The 20,121-nt window shown below is 42.9% G+C and overlaps 1 protein-coding gene across 14 annotated transcripts in view; it reads right to left on the bottom strand.

The window, feature by feature from the left end:
* PARP9 (poly(ADP-ribose) polymerase family member 9) overlaps positions 1-20,121 on the bottom strand; it is a 39,876-nt gene that overhangs the window by 14,993 nt on the left and 4,762 nt on the right. For 4 of the 14 annotated variants that reach the window (XM_005670167.3, XM_021070261.1, XM_021070263.1 and 1 more), the window contains 6 exons: positions 19,227-19,308; positions 17,797-17,938; positions 14,823-15,658; positions 11,959-12,186; positions 10,034-10,249; positions 4,150-4,195 (listed from right to left, as the gene is read on the bottom strand). In XM_005670167.3, the coding sequence (XP_005670224.3) occupies positions 4,150-4,195; positions 10,034-10,249; positions 11,959-12,186; positions 14,823-15,658; positions 17,797-17,938; positions 19,227-19,241 (1,483 nt within the window). In that variant the 5' untranslated portion in view covers positions 19,242-19,308. Of the gene's footprint in view, positions 1-4,149; positions 4,196-10,033; positions 10,250-11,958; positions 12,187-14,822; positions 15,659-17,436; positions 17,494-17,796; positions 17,939-19,226; positions 19,311-20,121 lie in introns of those variants that run through there. The other 10 variants (XM_021070269.1, XM_021070270.1, XM_013982396.2 and 7 more) reach the window with 4 other exon arrangements.

Below are 20,121 nucleotides of genomic sequence, written 5' to 3'. Positions count from 1 at the left end.
CTTGTATTTCTTCCTTTTCCTTTCTTTCTTTCTTTTTTTTCTTTCTTTTTTTTTTTTTTTTTTTTTGTTAAATGCCTATACCTGTGACATATGGAAGTTCCTGGGCCAGGGGTCAAACTGGAGCTGCAGCTGCAGGCCTAGGCCACAGCCACAGCAACACTGGATCCGAGCTGCATCTGCAACCGATACCATGGCTTGTGGCAAAGCCAGATCTTTAATCCACTGAGTGAGGCCAGGGATTGAACCTATATCCTCACGGACACTATGTCAGGTTCTTAACCTGCTGAGCCACAACAGGAACTCAAGACCATATATTACTGATTATAAAAATAATACATGTTTATTATTGAAAAATTGGAAATTATTAAAGTAGAATGAAAGCAAGTAATACTGATAATTTTGCCACCTGGGATTACTTTTTATATTTATCTGTATATGATGGGACATTTTGCCCCTGCTGATGAACACAGTATATATTCCAGCAGAAATGGAAATAGGACTTATTTCCAGCCCACCCACCTATACTCCTGTCCATGACCCTCCTTCACAAGGAGTAAAGATATATATAAAGACAAAGAAGAATCTTGGAGTTCCCCTTGTGGCCCAGCAGAAACGAATTCAACTAGTATCCATGAGGATGCCGGTTCAATCCCTGGCCTCACTCAGTGGGTTAAGGATCCGGCATTGCCATGAGCTGTGGTGTAGGGTGCAGAAATGGCATTGGTCTGGCTGTGATGTAAGCTGGCAGCTACAGCTCCGATCTGACTCCTAGCCTGAGAACGTCCATATGCCATGGATGCAGCCCTGAAAACTCAAATAAATAAATAAATAAATAAAATAAAAATGGAAGAAGAAGAACCTCTGATGGATTAGAGCGACTCTGAATCCAAATTGAAAAAAAAAAGGGGGAGAGGGGAATGGACTAGCTAAGAGGGAATGAGGAAGTATCCAGAATATATAAAGAATTCCCTCAAATCATTAAGGAAAATAAATAACCAAGTAGCCAGTTGGGTAAAAGATTTCACAGAAAAGGAAACACACATGGCCTATATATACGTGAAAAGATGCTCATATTCACTGGTAATCAAGGAAATGAAAAATGAACAGATTGGCAAAAAATGCCTAAGTCTGACAAATCCAGGGTTGGGACACATAGAGCAAATGGAATTCCTACATATTTGTGATATAAAACTGAAACAGCTGCTCCTATTATCTGAAGAGACTTTTGAACTCCTGCGGCAGGAGATGTATATAAGAAAGTTCACATTCTTGTTTTAACGGAAAAAACTGGAAATTACCCAAATATCCATCAACAATGGAATATCATAGTAATGAAAAGGAGTATATTTTAGCTACATATTTTGAGAGGAAAAAGTAAGTGGAACACTTATTAGTATGTTCTGGCATTATTCTAACTTCACTACAGGTATTATTTTATTCAATTTTCATAATCTTATGAGATAGGTACTATTAGTAGTACCCATATAACAAATGAGGAAAGTGATTTAGAAAGTTAGGAAGTGGAGTTCCTGTCGTGGCTCAGTGGTTAATGAACCCAACTAGCATCCTGAGGATGCTGATTCGATCCCTGGCTTCGCTCAGTGGGTTAAGGATCCGGCATTGCCATGAGCTGTGGTGTAGGTCACAGATGAGGCTCAGATCCGTGTTGCTGTGGCTGTGGTGTAGGCCGGCAGCTACAGCTCTGATTCGACCCCTAGTCTGGGAAGCTCCATATGCTGAGGGTGTGGTCCTAAAAAGACAAAATAAATAAATAAATAAAAGTTATTAAGTATTATATCTATAGTTAAAGGACTTCTAAGTGGTGGCCAGAGAGCTAGGAGGTATGGGTAATGTGACTCCAGTGCTCACACAATTCTGCTTCCCAGCAAGGACAATAGTAGTTCTTAGCATCCTTTTCCCAGATATAGTAGGTGAGTGGTACCTGGAGCTATGAAAAAGTGCCAGGACATACCTAGAAGTAGGAGGGGGAAAATGGCTTCCCTCTGAGTAACAGTAAAAGCCAAAGTTTTACACCACAGTAAGAAGTGACAGACATTTTTAAACTGATGACATACTTTTTTTTTTTTTTTTTTTTGGTCTTTTTGCTATTTCTTGGGCTGCTCCTGCGGCATATGGGAGGTTCCCAGGCTAGGGATCGAATCGGAGCTGTAGCTGCCGGCCTACGCCAGAGCCACAGCAACGCGGGATCCAAGCCCTGTCTGCAACCTACACCACAGCTCACAGCAACACTGTGTCCTTAACCCACTGAGTGAGGCCAGGGATCAAACCCGAAACCTCATGGTTCCTAGTCGGATTTGTTAACCACTGCACCACGACGGGAACTCCCCCTTTTTTTTTAACCCTTGTTCTGCCTGAGAGCTTATACTACTTTTTAGGAGAAAATAAAAACAATATATGGTGATACTTCATTTATCCCTTCTCCAGGAGACAAGAGTTGTTGTTCTAGTTAACTAAATTATTCACATCACTAAAGGAGTCTCTTCTAGCACCAAAACAAACTTAACTATTTATTAGTTAAATACTTCTAATGGAAAAATACTTCCCTGCCTTCCTAAACAGTTTAACTTTTCCTTAATAATCTGAGATCACCATTATTAATCATTATTAATGTCAATTACCATCCTGTGCTATAATTCCTTTACAGATGTCCTCAAGAATTACTGAAGTAAATGTTAAGGCCTGGCCCCATTATTCAGATGATGATATAGGGATATTTGTATATTCCTTTTCCACATTATCTGCTCCTAAAACTCCTCCTGTCTAACTTCTCGAGAGTCACTGTGGTTCCCCAAACACGCCCTGTATTTGTTTGCTTCTGTGAGTTTTCTTCACTTTGGGTGCCCTACCCCACCAATTCTGCCCTTTGCAAATCTTGCCATCCTCAAAGCCCAGCTTAGCACCACCTCGCCCATGAAGCCATTTTGCTCCTTCCAGTCAGAAGGCATCTGTCTCTCTTCTAGGCCGCCTGAGGAGTCTGTCCATTCTCTCCTTCATTATTTATTCCCTGGCATTGGTTAAATGCTTGACAGTTTACAAAACGTTTTTACAAACAATCTCTAATTATCCTCATAATAGTCTATCATTATCACCATCTTACAGATAAATAAATAAGCTTATAAGAGGCACAGTCACAGGCCAGAGCTCTTAAGGTTTCCCCTTCTCCATTTCCAACACTTCTGGACAGTGAACATCCATAAGTGAATCCTTAAATTAAAGGGTATAAGCATGTACGCATATAAGTATGTAAGCATATAAGTAAATACCTTTAAATTAAAGGTATAAGATGTGTTTTCTATGATTTCCAATGAGTAACCTCATTTAGATGTCACTCCATTCTTATTTTCCTAATGGAAAATATTCTAACGGTTTCTATTGCTGGTTGAATGTCTGCTGTTCTTAACACTATAGAATACTCTGGTTTAAAAGACCTTTTCAGAAGTACACACCTTAGCTGTCTCAATGCAATTTCATCTCAGCCCACCTTAACTCCTCTAAAGGAATGGAATTTATAAGACAAAGTTAATCTCTCTCTAACAGCAACCAGGATTGGTTTAGTCCAGTGATCCCAAACCTGGTTCAGCAGCAAAATTGTCAGGAAGCATCGAAAAATATACATGTTTGGGCCAGATCCCTGAATCAGAATCTGTAGAGTTGGGCCACAGATATTTTTGTTTTTTGTTTTTTAAAGTTTCCATCATAATCTCAATGATTACTCAGGTTTGGGTAGCACTGGGTTAATCCACTTATTATTACCTGGTACTATTGAGATGTGTTTTCTATGATTTCTAATGAGTAACCTCATTTAGATGTCACTCCATTCAAAGCAGAAAGAGTAACTGCTTTACTAATCTTATGAAAAAAAAATTAGAGAGAGATATTTGTGAATGAACTGCCCACACTGTGGATTACCTACTACAACTTTGCCTCTCTCTGGTCATATCATGAAACCAGACTGAGTGAAAACAGAATCAGGGTCAGGAGAGAGTAGGTTGGTATCCAAGCAGGAACACAATGAAACATATTTTGTTATTTCTTCTTCTTCTCCCATCCAATCAGTTCAGATGATCCCAAACAGAATGAGTCTGTGGTGGGAGACTCTATTTCCAGACCCGAGAATTTTTTACTCACCACCAGTGTAACTGTTGAGCCTCTTTTCCATTTTAGCACTGAAAGCCTACAAGAAACAAAACAAAGCAGAGTCCTAAGTGGGGCTTTTAGTTACTGTCATCAAAATCCCTCTCTACCCGCACTCACCATACTTGACCTCAGCCACTCTGTCGCCCCCCATTCCCACTGCCATAAATCAAAAGCAGCCTTTAAGAAAGTCCAAGGGAACAGCGAGTGCAGTACTACAATATATTAGAGCAAGTAGGGAAAACAAATATAGCAAAAATGAGGGAGGGGAACCCCTCAAATCTGGCATAAAAAAGGAGAATATACATCCCAACACAAAAGAGTCATTCATTCATTCATTCACAGCTATTAGTGCCCTACTAACTGCACATTAGGCACAGAACTAAGGCTTAGAATACATCATTGAAGAAGATAAATATAGGGAGATGCTTTTGTAATCAATAAAACAAACTCATTTTTAAAAGTTTTATGCACACCATGCTTTGTCTAGACTCAATAAATAATCAATTCCTGTAAAATGCTTAAAATTGTACCTGGCACATATTAAACATTCAATATGTTAGCTATTGTAATAATATTATTATATAATAGCCTACACACAAAGATTTATGCATATTGCCAGGGAGATCTTTTAACATAGTGTCTATTTGACAAAACCCATCTCTCTTAGAATTTGGAACGACTACGCCCTATGTTTTCCTTGTTTAAAGTTGACATGGAGTTACCGTCGTGGCACAGCAGAAATGAATCCAACTAGGAACCATTAGGTTGTGGGTTCAATCCCTGATCTCGTTCAGTGGGTTGGGGATCCAGTGTTGCCATGGGCTGTGATGTGAGTCGAAGACGAAGATTGGATCTGGTGCTGCTGTGGCAAGGGCCAGCAGCTGTAGCTCCGATTGGATCCCTAGCCTGGGAACCTCCATAAACCATGGGTGTGGCCCTAAAAAAAAAAAAAAAAAAAGTTGACTTAGGAGTTTCCGCTTTGGCACAGTGGGTTAATGATCAGCATTGTCTCTGTGGTGGCATAGGTTCAATCCTTGGCCTGGGAACTTCTATATGCCCCGGGTGCATCTGAAAAAGGAAAAAAAAAAAAAAAGTTGATGCAATTGGCAGTAAATACTTCAGTGAAAAAGATGGTAAATAACGAAGTAAAGACTACTTCATTGCATCTGAACTTTAACAACAACCTTTCTTAATTTGTAGGGCATTTTCTTCATAAATTGTATTTGCAGCTGCTATTTCTAGAGCAAAAAAGCCCTTGATCTTACCATATTTATTTAGTACCTAGAGAAGTCATAAAAGGGAGGAACTTTCCTGCCCTCCAAAGTAAATAAGATAACATTATCTGCTGATAATAGACTAATAATAGCTGCCAAACACAAAATGGATACAAATCAGCTCTTTTCCAAAGTCACTTTAAAAGTCTGTGGTCTTGGAGTTCCCGTCGTGGCTCAATGGTTAACGAATCCAACTAGGAACCATGAGGCTGCAGGTTCGATCCCTGGCCTTGCTCAGTGGGTTAAGGATCTGGCATTGCCATGAGCTGTGGTGTAGGCTGCAGACTCGGCTCGGATCCCCGTGTTGCTGTGGCTCTGGTGTAGGCTGGCGGCTACAGCTCCGATTCGACCCCTAGCCTGGGAACCTCCATATGCCGCGGGTATGGCCCAAGAAATGGCAAAAAGACAAAAAAAAAAAAAAAAAAAAGTCAGTAGTCTTTATTTTTTTAGGGCCCCACCCATGGCATATGGTTCCTAGTTTGGGGGTTTAATTGGAGCTACAGCTGCTGGCCTATGCCGCAGCCACAGCAACCTAGGATCTGAGCCACCACTGCGACCTACACCACAGCTCACGGCAAAGCCAGATCCTTAACCCACTGAGCGAAGCCAGGGATCAAACCTGCATCCTCATGGATACTAGTCAGATTCATTTCCACTGTGCCATGAAGGGAACTCCAAACGTCAGTAGTCTTGGGGAAAAAAAAGTCAGTAGTTAGTCTAGACTTGGATCCAGAACTTGGAATTCAAAAATATTTCCAGTTCGGTGTCCTATTCCCAAATTGAGGCAGGATTACACCCCATTTCAGCAGGAAGTAGCCAGAGCAGTTGCTGCCCTGTTCCCTGAAAGATTTGAGGAAGGGTGAAAGGAGGGACCGAAACTAAGTCCCCCCAAAACTGATTTCCTCTGCCTACTTTATGGTTTCTTTGTCCAAAACGTTATTCCCTTTCTTGTCCAAGACTGGTTCTCCTCAAGATTATGAAGTATCAAAGAAAAAGGGGTATGGAAGCCAAGCAGGACCCAGTGGGGCCTGCCTGGATGCAAAAGTCTTTCCCTGTCCCTGATTTCTTTCTTTCTTTCTTTCTTTTTTGCTTTTTAGGGTTGCACCAGCAGCATATGGATGTTCCCAGGCTAGGAATCTAATCAGAGCTACAGCTGCTAGCCTACACCACGGCAACACCAGATCCAAGCTGCTGCTGCATCTACGACATGACTTGTGGCAAAGCTGGATCTTTAACCCACTGTGCAAGGCCTGGGATCGAATGCACAACCTCATGGTTCCTAGTCGGATTCTGCTGTGCCAGGATGGGAACTCCATGTCCCTGCTTTCTTGTTTGTAGGAGATAGGCTTCACTCAGCCTCCTTGACTTTCCCTGAGTTAAAGGGCAGATTCAAACAGTTGCTAATCAGGGAAAGGAGGGGATGCAGAAACAAGGAGGCGCTGTCAAGGAACAAGAGTGTAGCCTTGGGGCAGGATTCTGATTCCTCCTCTAGGAATACACAAAACAATATCTTTGAGCTCTTCTGCAGAACTAAGGCCTCCATTCATCTGGGTGGAGGATGGCAACTTCAGGCTGAACATAAGGCTGCTGGAGCACTGCCCTGTTATGTCACCACCAACCACTCAGAAGAAAGTCACACTCTGCAGCCTTCACCCCAAACTTTGCTTATAAAAACTTCCCCTAACACTATGGCAGAGTCCAGGGGTTTTAAGCATGAGCCACCTACTCTCCTTGCCTCCTCCTGCAATAAACCTTCCTCTGCTAAAAAAAAAAAAAAAAAAAAAAAAAAAAAAAAAAAAAAAAAAACCCCAAACCAAAAACCAAAAAACTCACAACCACCACAAAAAACACAACCAGTCACTGTGTGTGGCAGGGTTAGAAATCAGTTAGGCAAAGCTTTTGAACTAAATGTGAAAGAAAACTTCAGACTTCCCATCGTGGCACGGTGGAAACAAATCTGACTAGCAACCATGAGGTTGCAGGTTTGATCCCTGGCCTCACTCACTGGGTTAAGGATCCGGCCTTGCCATGAGCTGTGGTGTAGGCTGGCAGCCGCAGCTCCGATTGGACCCCTAGCCTGGGAACCTCTGTATGCTATGAGTGTGGCCCTAAAAAGCCAAAAAAAAAAAAAAAAAAAAAAAGAAAGAAAGAAAGAAAGAAAACTGCAACTTAACCAGTATCAATAACATAGAAAATGTGGATAACAAGCAGATGGTCTGCAAGCAGTTTGGAAAAGTAAATCCAAATGGCAAGCATTTGGCAGTTTTTCCAGCCCTGACCACAGATGACTGACACCTAACGTGAGAAATGTGAGGAGTGTTCATAGTAAGGAGTTCTTTCTTCAGAGACATGATATCTGGCACAAGGTAGATATGCAATAAATATTTGTTAAATAACCAAATGAATAACTATCCATTGGCTTTTACAGATTCTCGGCTCCACCCAGGATCCTTATCATCATGAAATAGGAATGAACACAGCTAGGGAGTTACTTACTCATTGTCATTCATGAACTCGGAAATTCATGAGGGTGTGCATGTAAGTATCACTTTATTGTGAGTTTAGCACAGATTGGTCTTCTGAGTCAGGTCAACTCTAGATGTCTGACAAATCCATTTTCTGCAATGTAGGGACCTTGCCAAGGTAATACCCCCTGCGAAGAACCTTCTAAGTTGCCCTCTGATCTTTCTGAACATACACCCCTCACTGCAAGACTCTTTTAGGAAGAAAAGATGTGCTTAGAAGACTAGAGGTGTATACTTATGTGTATGCACACATCACATTCCACATGGATATACCGTAGTGTTAACTACATTGAAAAAAGGCCTGAAGGAACAGTTAATACAAATTACAGGACATAACATAAATTCCTATGTAAGATAAGTTTCTCCTGAGTTACAAAATGGAAAGTTGTATTATCTTTCAAGTTATTTTTTCCGCATTTTTGTTTACGGGTTTAGAACATAGGCTTTGGGGTCAGACTAACAGATTCAGGTTAGAATTTTGTCTATTCAAGCCACTGGACTAGCTGTATGCATATTACTCTCTGGTCTCATTTATAAAATGGAGATGACAAAGTGACTTTATCACAGGATTGAGGGGAGAATGAAATAAAGATAGTTTTCTGGCATAGTACCTGGCCTGTGCAGCACATGGCAACAACTTTTATTATTAGCCCTTAGGGGAGCCTCAAACTGGTTGATCTTTCTGTATTGTTGAATTGCCCAGCACATTTTTTGTGTGTCTTTTTGTCTTTTTAGGGCCACACCCAAGGCATACAGAGGTTCCCAGGCTAGGGGTCAGGTTGGAGCTGTGGCTGCTGGCCTACGCCATAGCCACAACAATGCAGGATCTGAGCCACGTCTGTAACCTCCACAACAGCTCATGGCTGGATCCTTAACCCAGTGAGCGAGGCCAAGGATCGAACCTGCATCCACATGGATGCTAGTCAGGTTCATTAACCACTGAGCCACGACAGAATTCCTGCCAAGCATGTTTTTGTTTGTGTGCTGAAGAGAGTGAGAGCCTTCTTTTCTAGCTGTGGTTAATTCCTCTTGTAAGGATATGGTGTCTATTTTTTTTTTTTTTTTTTTTAGGGTGGCACCTATGGCACATGAAGGTTCCCAGGCTAGGGGTTGAATCTATAGTTGCTGGCCTAGACCACAGCCACAGCAACACCGGATCTGAGCTGTATCTGTGACCCACACCACAGCTCACGGCAACACCGGATCCTTAACCCACTGACCAAGGCCAGGGATCAAAACTGCATCCTCAGGGTTCCTAGTCAGATTCGTTTCCGCTGAGCCACAATGGGAACTCCAGGATATGGTGCTTTATGAAGAGTTCAGGAATGTCCTCAGGGCCCCTATCTGGACCTATTAATAGTCCTCTGCTTGGGGTTGGGGGGAACGCATGAGCTTCATTCAGATGACAGGATGATTAATTCTGTCAAGAAGGTAAGCTACTTCCTTGGGTAAGTTGCCAACATTGTAGGTCAGTTGTGGATGAGACAGCGGTGTACTGGAGCTCGCTCACACTGGCTCACGAGACCCACTGTGAATGTTTCTTCCCAACTCCTCCTGCAGTAATGGAACCTTGGTAGCTCGACATCAGCAAAGGCAATCACCAAGCGGGACAAACCTTCCTGCGTCTAGTGAGGCAGGAAGAGGAATAGGAACATTTACACTTGTTCCAGGAAAGAGCAAGCGAGAACAAGTCTAAATTTGTTTCCTTGTAGGGAGAGAGAAAATAGCAACTACCCACAGGAAGATAAGCTGGGAGGTGGGAAAGAGGAGGGGGAGGAACAGAGGACCCAACACTAAAGCTAAAAGGCGGTCACTTACCTTTAAGGAGCAGTGGAAAGAATAAATGCCAACAAGGGACAGGGAGAAGCTAGGTACTGGGGTAAATATGGCTTCTACAATGATATTCTTGGCTAGGTCAGAGGTCAGCAATTTATAAAAATTAAATTTAACCAAGTTAGACCATCACCACACAATTACTTTGGAGATACTCAACAGATACTGCTGCGTGAATGAATGAAAGAATGAATGAATAGATAAACGAACTGTCGGACATTTATTTCTAAGATACTAACTTACCTTACATGTCTCCACTTCATTTGGGAAGATCACAAACTTTACAGTTAATTGCTGAAAATGGCATGTGGCAAATTGTAAAACTTCATTCAACATAATCTCTGCTACTACATCCTTCTCCATACCAAGGATACCAGTCCCAAGGGCAGGAAAGGAAATAGAAGTTAGATTTCGCTCAAGGCATTTTTCCAAACACTTCTTCACTGCATTTTTCAATATCTGTAGGAAAAATACAAATTTAAGATCAGCTTTGAGTGAAACAGAAGACTTCACTTACCCCTTAATCCTGCTCATATTTTACAGTGCCAACTTTCACTTTTCCCAGGGCCATGTCCAGGACTCTTCAGGGGACAGGAAAGGTCCTACTCCATAGGGGACCCATTACAGCTATGAGGTAGATGATGGAAATGAAAGGGCTGAAAAACTGAAGCAACTGAGGGGTCCATTTTGAGCTATTCGGGATGTCTGGGCCTTGTGATTTCTCCCGGTTTATGTAGCCTTCCTCCCAGGCCAGAAAGCCAACCTTCAGTTTATCTCCACTTAACCTGCCACTTTTGGGTCAAGATAAGGAGCTTTAATAAAAAGAGGTTCAGATTAAAGTAAGCAAGCAACATTTATTCAATGTCATTAAGACCTGTCATGTAATTTATTTTAGCAGATTTACACTTTGGTCAATGTTTCAACATTCAAACTGAATGCTAATACAGGAAGCTTATCTGTGGAAGGACCTTGGAAAACTGAGAGGTACAGAGAGACTGAAGGACCAATCTGGCATTTAAGGGCTTTCTAGAGAAGAGAAGACCAGACATGATGACAAAATAAAGACAGATGAAGCCACAGAAGAGGATTAAGTTTCCCTCTCTCCATATCTCAGTGGCTTCCCCCCCTGCTCTTTACCGCATATATTGTACGGGCCTCAGTTGTAAAGTCAGCCAGAAAGCTAAGCTCCACCACAGGCACAGGTGAGAAGACATCACAGGTAATAGATGTGACTGGAATGGGACTGGCAGGGAGACCCAGGTCCTCCCAGAATTATCAGATGGCAGGGAAGATGGAGAGGCAGAATCTCAGGCCCACTTAGGAAAAGGCCTACAGGCTCACTGGATGCAGTGAGGTGAATGAGTGTGCAGACTGCGGGAGCCTTGCGGTTTCTGTGTCTGTTTACAGTATGCCCATATAAAATTTGGACATGGATTAGGTGATATTTTAATTTTTTTTAATTTGGCTACCCCCACGGCACATGGGATCAAACTGGAGCCACAGCAGTGACAACACTGAAGCCTTAACCACTAGGGAACTCTGGGTTGGGTGATATTTTATTTATTTTATTTCTTTGTCTTTTTGCCATTTCTTGGGCCGCTCCTGCAGCATATGGGGGTTCCCAGGCTAGGGGTCGAATCAGAGCTGTAGCCTCTGGCCTACGCCACAGCCACAGCAACTCAGGGATCCGATCCGAGTCTGCAACCTACACCACAGCTCACGGCGACGCCGGATCCTTAACACACTGAGCAAGACCAGGGATCAAACCCACAACCTCGTGGTTCCTAGTTGGATTCGTTAACCACTGAGCCATGACGGGAACTCCAGGGTGATCTTTTACATTAAACTTTTTTTTTGGCCTCACCCACAGCATGTGGGAGTTCCTGGGCCAAGGAACGAACCTGCACTACAGCAGTGACCTGAGCCACTGCAGTGACAACACGGGTCCTTCCCCAGCTGTGCCACAAGGAAACTCCCTAAATTAAACTTCTTAAGGTAACTTGTAACAAAAGCACCTGGTTGGTATTTCAAGTATTCACAGGAGTAGTAGAGAATGGGGGCTATTCCACTTGACAGTAATATTTCATGAATGTAATGACATAATGGAAATTCAACGAAGACTACAGAGACTCCAGAGCTACATAAAAACAAGTTTATCTTGACCTTACCAGTTTTCGTGTAGAATATTCTAAATGCCACAACACATGGTATACGTATTTGCAGGACAATTTAAATCCTTTTGTGACCAGTACCAGCGGGGAATCTTGTGGTGTCTTAGTCATATTTTGGCTAAATTCCTGTTCTAATTCAATTCCTGCTGCTTGTAGAATTGATTGTGACACAGTCCCAGCTCTAAGACCATCACGTGGATTTACAGAATTAACAATTACATCTGTCTGAAAAGGGAAAAAATGAACAGGATTCGGTGTTAAATCACTTTTTTTTTTTTTTTTTGTCTTCTTAGGGCCACACTTGCAGCACATAAAAGTTCCCAGGCTAGGGGTCAAATCAGAGTTGCAGCTGCCAGCCTACACCACAGCCATAGCAACACCAGATCTGAGCCGCACCTGCAACCTATACTGAAGCTCAAGGCAATGCTGGATCCTTAACCCACTGAGTGAGGCTAGGGATCAAACCTGCATCCTCATGGATGCTAGTCAGGTTCTTAACTCACTGAGCCACATTAGGAACTCCCTAAATTACTTTTTCTTAAATGACTAATTTAAATCTTTATTTCACTAAAGACCTTTGAAAAATACTTTTGAAGATCCTAAATCCACAAAAATGTCATTTAATGATGAATAGAAAATTTACAAGCATCTGTCAGCCCCTTGCTGGTTTATATCCCAGTATTCCCAGATTCTGAGCATTCTTTGTAGACTTGTATTAAGCTTTATCAATAAGTGGTTTCATTCCCTGCCTTGCTGTCATGGTTCTTGCTGTTTCTGTGTGAATTTTCATTTTATTTTAAACATAGTAGAAATGAAATTTCTTCAAAAAATTTCTCTTAATTGTATTTGTTAAGGTAAATAGTACATGGTTAAAGAAGGCAAAAACAAAGGGAAAAGTCTTTGGTGGAAAGCAGGCCCCTTTTGAGTGGGGACCCCAGATATTCCGTACCTACCTATTCTACAGGCAACTGCTTTCATCAGCTCTTCACCCGCCCTTTCGGAAACAGACTACATACACATGGACTGTATTTTAAGTAATACACCTCCAAGTCAGCCCTCAGAGCTGGGCAAAGGGGCTGTGTCCTTCCCCCATGCCTAAATCCCCCTCATTTATCCTGATGCCTTTGACTCCCTTGGGGTGTAACTTAGGTAACTCCTCCTGGATGTTAGCAAATGTGTCCCTTTGAAGGTGCAATCAGAATTTGTAAGTTGGGGTACTGGCACCCAAATCTTAAAGTTCCTAATGTTGGCAATAAATAAAAACAATAGCATTTTACTTAAAGGAATAAGTTATTGAACCAGGATGTTTCCACTCTAATTTTCAATTGGCATATGAATACTTTATTAAATAGGGATTTCATTTTATGAGGTCCCCTCAGTCTTCTTCCTAATTATCTTGAAGGCAATTAAGTGGCTTTTTTTCACTAGGGACTAAGTCTATGTGACTGTGGCTAGAGGAGAATCACTGATATAAAAGGGAAAAAAAAAAAAACCTCTATATTTTTATATTCTTTCTCTTACTCTTTTGCAGCCCTTGCTCCCTACTGCCCCCTTTAGCTATTCATCAGGAATTTCTTGAGCACCTAGAAGCATGCCCAGATGCACACCCAGAGACCAGTCCTGGGGTTACAAAGATGAACAGATAAACAGGCCATGATCCCCATCCTCAAAGTGCTTTCTGCCTGGTAGAGAAGCTGCACTAACCCAGAAATACCTAGGTTTGCTGTTACCCTGACTTTCTCACCTTCCTGCCAGGGCCTTCACTTTTGTGCTCTATGATCCCTGGCTAAATGCTAAGTTACACTCGGTATCCTCCACAGTCCCAGAACAGGGCCATACACTAAGAATACAATGTATAGCTCCATCTAGGTCCCTGACTGGTCCAGCCTATTCCTTTTGATCTGTTAATTTCTCTGTATCTCTCTGATCAGTCATTCTAACCACTCAGGCCTCTCCTCCTCTCCTCTGATCTTCACTTGAGATCAGATTCAAAACTCATATACTGTGAGGTAATCTTTCTTGGTCTACTATGCTCCACTCTTGCCACAAAGGTACAAACTTTTTTTTTTTTTTATGCTTTTCAGGGCCTCATTTGCAGTATATGGAGGTTCCTAGGCTAGGGGTTGAATCAGAACTGTAGCCTCTGGCTACTCCACAGCCACAGCAATGCAGGATCCGAGCTGCATCTGTGACCTACACCACAGCTCAGAGCAACACCAGATCCTTAACCCACTAAGCTAGGCCAGGGATCAAACCTGCGTCATTATGGATGCTAGTCAGATTCGTTAACCACTGATCCACGACTGAACTCCCAAACTCTTAAACACTATACATCTACCTTGTATTAACACTTTTTGTCTATTACTGATAGGCTGCTTTAGAAATGTTCAGATTTTTTTGTCTCTCTAATGAGATTTTTTTCAAAAGAGAATCTTTTTGTATGAAAAGAATATGGTAGATTTTAAGTTCCTTGGAATCAAAGATTGCTCTATTTCCTCATGGTGCCTAAGAATAATAGCAATAATAAGTATAAATATTTACCACATGCCAGGTTCTATTCTAAGCAGTTTATGTGTACTGATTCCAACTCTTAAGATGTAAATGTTATTATCATCCTCATTTTACAGGTGAGGAAACTGAAGACCAAAAGGTAAAGTCATTTAATTCAGGTCACCCAGTTAGTAAATGGCAAAGCCAGTATGAAATCCAGATGGTCTGGCTCTGAAGTCCATACTCTTAACCTTAACAAAATGCTTTTTAAAACAGTGTTTGAAATAGTATATACTCAAAGTGCACTTGATCAGTAATAAACAGTTCAGGGATCCCCTTTGGCAGTGCAAGAGAATAAAACGAAGACTTACATCTTGCAGTTCAATGAGGCCCTGGACAATCTGGAGAGTCATGTTGTTCAATACGATCGTGCTGGCTTCTTGGGTCACCCGGAGTCCCAGCTCATTCTTCCCTAGGGTGACTTCTGAAGCAGCTTTAAAGGCAGCAACCGTAGGGTCCTCATTGCTTACCAGGTGAATTTCTCTCAAATTGCTGCCTGGCTGCATTCTTTGGTAATAAGACTTGATAGTTTCTACAATGACCTGTGTGCACAGATCCAGTGGGAACTGGAAAATCCCAGAGCTCAGTGCTGGAATTGCTACTGTCTTGATTACCCCATTTTTACTGTTGACATAATTCAAAATACTCATAATGGCCTTTTGCAGCTTACTGACACATTTCTGTCTATCCATTAACCGCCACCGAGGCCCAACAGCATGGATAATGCATTTGCAGGGGAGCTTCCCTGCTCCTGTGACAGCTATCTCACCCGTGGGTACTTTGCTAAATTCAGAAATCCACTTTCGGCTCTCCTCTTGGATTTCCACGCCGCCAGCTTTCACAAGAGCCTGGGCCAGGCCCCCGCCATGTGTGAGGTCTTCATTGGCTGCATTCACCACAGCATCCACAGCGTGTCTGGTGAGGTCAGCCTTCCAGACAGATAACTCTAGCCTGGGAGTCAGCATTTTTCTGAAGACCTGTAGAGACTCATTGTTACCTTCCTGGGCTGGGGAGACCAGGGTAAAGATACAGTCAAATTTATTCTGGAGGATTTCCCACAGCTGATTCTCATTACTTTTTAAAATTTTGAGGTCATTGTGATGAAGGGTAATTTGCTGACTGTAGTTTTCTTGGAGGATATCAGTCTCTGGAAAAGGAGAGAAGATAAGAAATAAAGAAATGAGCAAAGACTCCTTTGAAAAGGAGGTACTTTTACTTCACACCAGGAGACTGAGCCTCCTCTGTACAAAAGGAGAGATGAGCTCAAAAAGTGGTACTTACTCAACAAGTGGTAGCTTCGATGATGCAATGAGAAAGCTGTGTGTATTGAGGCTTATAGATTTAAAAAAATCCACATAAAAAGGGTGCATTTGGGAAGAGCCATGCTTGAGGCATAAGAATTAGAAAGGATTTAATTATGAGTCAAAAACATGTAGAGGTCTTATTCATAACTTGTTCGCTCTTGCCAGTGTCTTGGTTTGGATTCTCCTAGAAGCTGACTCTGAGGCAAGGATTTGAGTGTAAGTTTATTTGGGAGGTGATCCCAGAGAACAGCAGGGACATGGGATGGGGACAGCAGAGTGAGAAAGCGAGACAGGGAAAGGAAAGGAATGTATAAGGGATATGTTACAGAGCAAATGAAGCTTAACTCCACTGGGGGCAGAGAGTGTAGACCATGTGTCTGAGTTATACCACCAGAGGAGTAAAGGAGCTGGGATATTTATCGAGTTTCTATCAGTCACTGGTCAAATGCTCCTGGGGGTATGGTCCAGCAGATGGGCAGGGCACTGACAATGCTACTGTAAATAATTCTCATCACTTTCTAGTTTTGTGGCCTGATTTTGGTGGAATTAAAACCAATTGACTAGGAGTTCCTGTTGTGGTGCAGTAGAAATGAACACTACTATGCATAAGGATGGGGATTTGATCCCTGGTCTCACTCAGTGGGTTAAGGACCAGGTGCTGCTGTGAGCTGGGGTGCATGTCAGAGATGCAGCTTAGACCCCGGGTGGCTGTGGCTATGATAGAGGCCAGCAGCTGCAGCTCTGATCTGACCCCTAGCCTGGGAATTTCTGTGTGCCTCAGGTGTGTCCCTAAAAAAAATAAAAATAAAAAATAAAGAAAAGTTGGAGTTCCCGTCTTGGCTCAGTGGTTAACGAATCCGGCTAGGAACCATGAGGTTGCGGGTTCGATCCCTGGCCTCGCTCAGTGGGTTAGGGATCCGGCGTTGCCGTGAGCTGTGGTGTAGGTTGCAGACGTGGCTCGGATTCCACGTTGCTGTGGCTGTGGCGTAGGCCGGAGGCTACAGCTCTGATTCGACCCCTAGCCTGGGAACCTCCATATGCTGCGGGAGCGGCCCTAGAAAAGGCAAAAAAGACAAAAAAAAAAAAAAAAAAAAAGGAAAACTGTTTGACTAAAAATTATTTACTGCATGTGGCAGGCCAGATATGCTGCTGCAGTGCCCCTCAGTGAAGTGGGGTATGGTGAGCCGACAGCTCCAGAAGGGGAAAGTCCATCTCAGCTTTCCAGCCCAGGTCATGCTCTTCTCAGCGTGGCTACCCTCAATGGCTGAGCAAGGCTATCTATGTCCAACGTGGAGCTCTCCCAGTGGACAATCTCAGGCTGGCAGAGGTGTGCCAGGTTTTCATTACAGTCTGATGGCTCCACCTGTCCAATCTAGCTTCTCTTTTCCTTTCACAATAAACCTTTTGCACTCTTAACTCCATCTCAGTTTCCACTTCCTGGAGAGCTAAACCTGTGATACTGTATTTCATGGAGTCTAAAGCCTCATTATTATAGGCCACTGAGAAAGGAAAAACGGTGTCAGCTAAACCCGTCTTTGGCTAGGGAGTAGCCTTATTTCAGAATTATAAAAAAGGTGTGCCTTAAAATGGATACAACATAGTAATTAATAATTTTTTTTACCTCAATTCCCATTTCTAATCTGAGCCAGCTAGAAAGATGACTGGTGGCCTCAATGACCTAAAAAGAGCAGCACACGAGTAGTCAAAGCCAACAGACCTATGATTTGGTTGACAATATCCAGTGAGTCACCCTAGGATTAGTCAGGTTCCACCTGGCTCTTACAAGCCTTGTTGAGCCTCAAGGAGACACTGGGTCACCTCTTCTGGCTTGGGCTGGGGTCAGAAGAGGCCCACATCTTGTGTGCAAAGGAAAGGGGCAAGGGGGGCTTAGAGAACACATCTGCTAGTGCCACACAGCCTCCAAGGCAGTCCCCCTTCTGTGGCATGTGCCAGGTCCCCACAAAGTCCTGCAGTCACGCACCTGAGCACTTGTGGGAGAGAGAGTCTCCTTCTGTATTCCCCTTTCTCCACTGAGGAAAGATCTGAGCAAACATGTTCTGAGACAATTGTGAGAATGAGGTGATCCTACCTGATTTCTCCTTGTAAGCTGCTGCTCCAACACCCTGTAAAAAGTGAAAGTGGTTTTAAAAAAACTGAGACCAAATGACTACAGATTACAGCTGATAAACACAGCCTAACAAACACAAGCAACAGAAACCTTGCTGAAAGCACTGGGTTTAAGAGGGAAGGGGAGGAGTTCCCGTCGTGGCACAGTGGTTAACGAATCCTCCTAGGAACCAGGAGGTTGCAGGTTCGGTCCCTGCCCTTGCTCAGTGGGTTAACGATCTGGCGTTGCCGTGAGCTCCAATTAGACCCCTAGCCTGGGAACCTCCATATGCTGAGGGAGCGGCCCAAGAAATAGCAAAAAGACAAAAAAAAAAAAAAAAAAAAAGAGGGAAGGGGAGTACCCATTTGTTTGCTTAATCAGTGTGCCTAAAATACCCGAAATACTAAATGTTCCAGCCAACAATGACCCTAACCCACTTCCCTAGAAGCCAGTGCATTTCTAATTCAAGGTGAGATGAGGCTTGGAGATGAACACTTGAAAAGGCTCAAAGGTCACAGACCAAAATGCCCCCAAACTCTCAAATGAGACTCCAATCTCCAAAAGCTTGTGGGGTTGCTCTAGACAGAACAGAAGGCATGGCAACAAGAGCCTCATCCGCCACACCTACCCATCTACCTGTAAGGACTCACTTTCATTTGCTTATTTCATGACACAAGCCTGAATATGGAATTTTCAGAGTAAACAAATGAGGTCCCTTTTCCCTAGTCCCTTATTTTTATTCCTCCCCCATAGTCCTCCTTCCCCCATTCTGTAAAAGCAGAACTACTGAATGAGTAAACGAGAAGCAAAATGATACTGAGGTGACATTTAAAAAAAATCACCCGTCCTCATGTTGACTGTGTTAATTAGTGTATTCTTGATTCCCCATCTCTCACAATAAGCAATGAGAAAACTTTTCTTTTTCCCTTTTTTTAGGGTTGCACACACGGCATATGGAGGTTCCCAGGCTAGGGGTCAAACTGGAGCTGCAGCTGCCAGCCTACACCACAGCCACAGCAACTCGGGATCCGAGTCACATCTGCGACCTACACCACAGTTCATAGCAACACTGGATCCCCGACCCACTGAGTGAGGCCAGGGATCAAACCCACATCCCCATAGATACCAGTTGGATCTATTTCTGCTACGCCACAATGGGAACTCCCAAAAAACTTTTATTGGCATATTAAAACCAAGTAAGAATGCCAAGTATAACTTAAGACCCCAGATTTTGTGCTGTTACACGAAGAACTATTTTACATGCTGATCAACATTTATGACTTATAGACATTTACGCTTTTTACCTTAAGAAAATCCATCCTCCAGGTCTCTTGGGTCTTTATATGTTTACTACGTTTTCTGTTTCCCAAATACAGCAGCCCCTTTCTAGGAATGAATAGAAGGATATAATAAGCATGGATTAGTACCTTAGAGAATTTAGTGAGAATACACAACAGGAAGACCAAAAACTATTTCTTTCTTTTTTTTTTTTTTTTTTTTTTTTTGTCTTTTTGTCTTTTTTTTTTTAGGACTGTACCTGCAGGATATGGAGGTTCCCAGGCTAGGGGTCTAATCGGAGCTACAGCTGCCAGCCTATGCCACAGCCACAGCAACGCTAGGTCCGAGCCACGTCTGTGACCCACACCACAGCTCATGGCAATGCTGGATCCTTAACCCACTGAGCGAAGCCAGGGATCGAACTTGCAACCTCATGGTTCCTAGTCGGATTCATTTCCACTCTGTCAAGATGGAAACCCCCAATTTCTGATCTTAAAACTTTTTTTCTTTTTCTTTTTTTTTGGCTGTGCCCATTGCATATAGAAGTTCCCAGGCCAGGGATCGAACCTGTGCCATAGCAGCAACCCAAGCCCAATGCAGTAAGAACACCCTAACCTGCTGTGCCACAAGGGCACTTGTGATCTTGGATCATTTTTATTTTTTAAATTAAAAAAAAACTTCGTCTGGAGTTCCCATCATGGTTCAGGAGAAATGAATCTGACTAGGAACCATGAGGTTGTGGGTTCGATCCTTGGCCTCACTCAGTGGGTTAAGGACCCGGTGTTGCCATGAGCCGTGGTGTAGGTCGAGGATGCGGCTTGGATCTGGCATTGCTGTGGCTGTGGCATAGGCCGCAGCTGTAGCCCCAATTAGACCCCTAGCCTGGGAACCTCCATGTGCTGTGGGTGTGGCACTAAAAAG

Source organism: Sus scrofa, chromosome 13, assembly GCF_000003025.6.
Source record: "Sus scrofa isolate TJ Tabasco breed Duroc chromosome 13, Sscrofa11.1, whole genome shotgun sequence".
Lineage (NCBI taxonomy): Eukaryota > Metazoa > Chordata > Mammalia > Artiodactyla > Suidae > Sus > Sus scrofa.
Note: the sequence above shows the minus strand (reverse complement) of the source record. Positions and strands in the feature narration are given on the sequence as shown.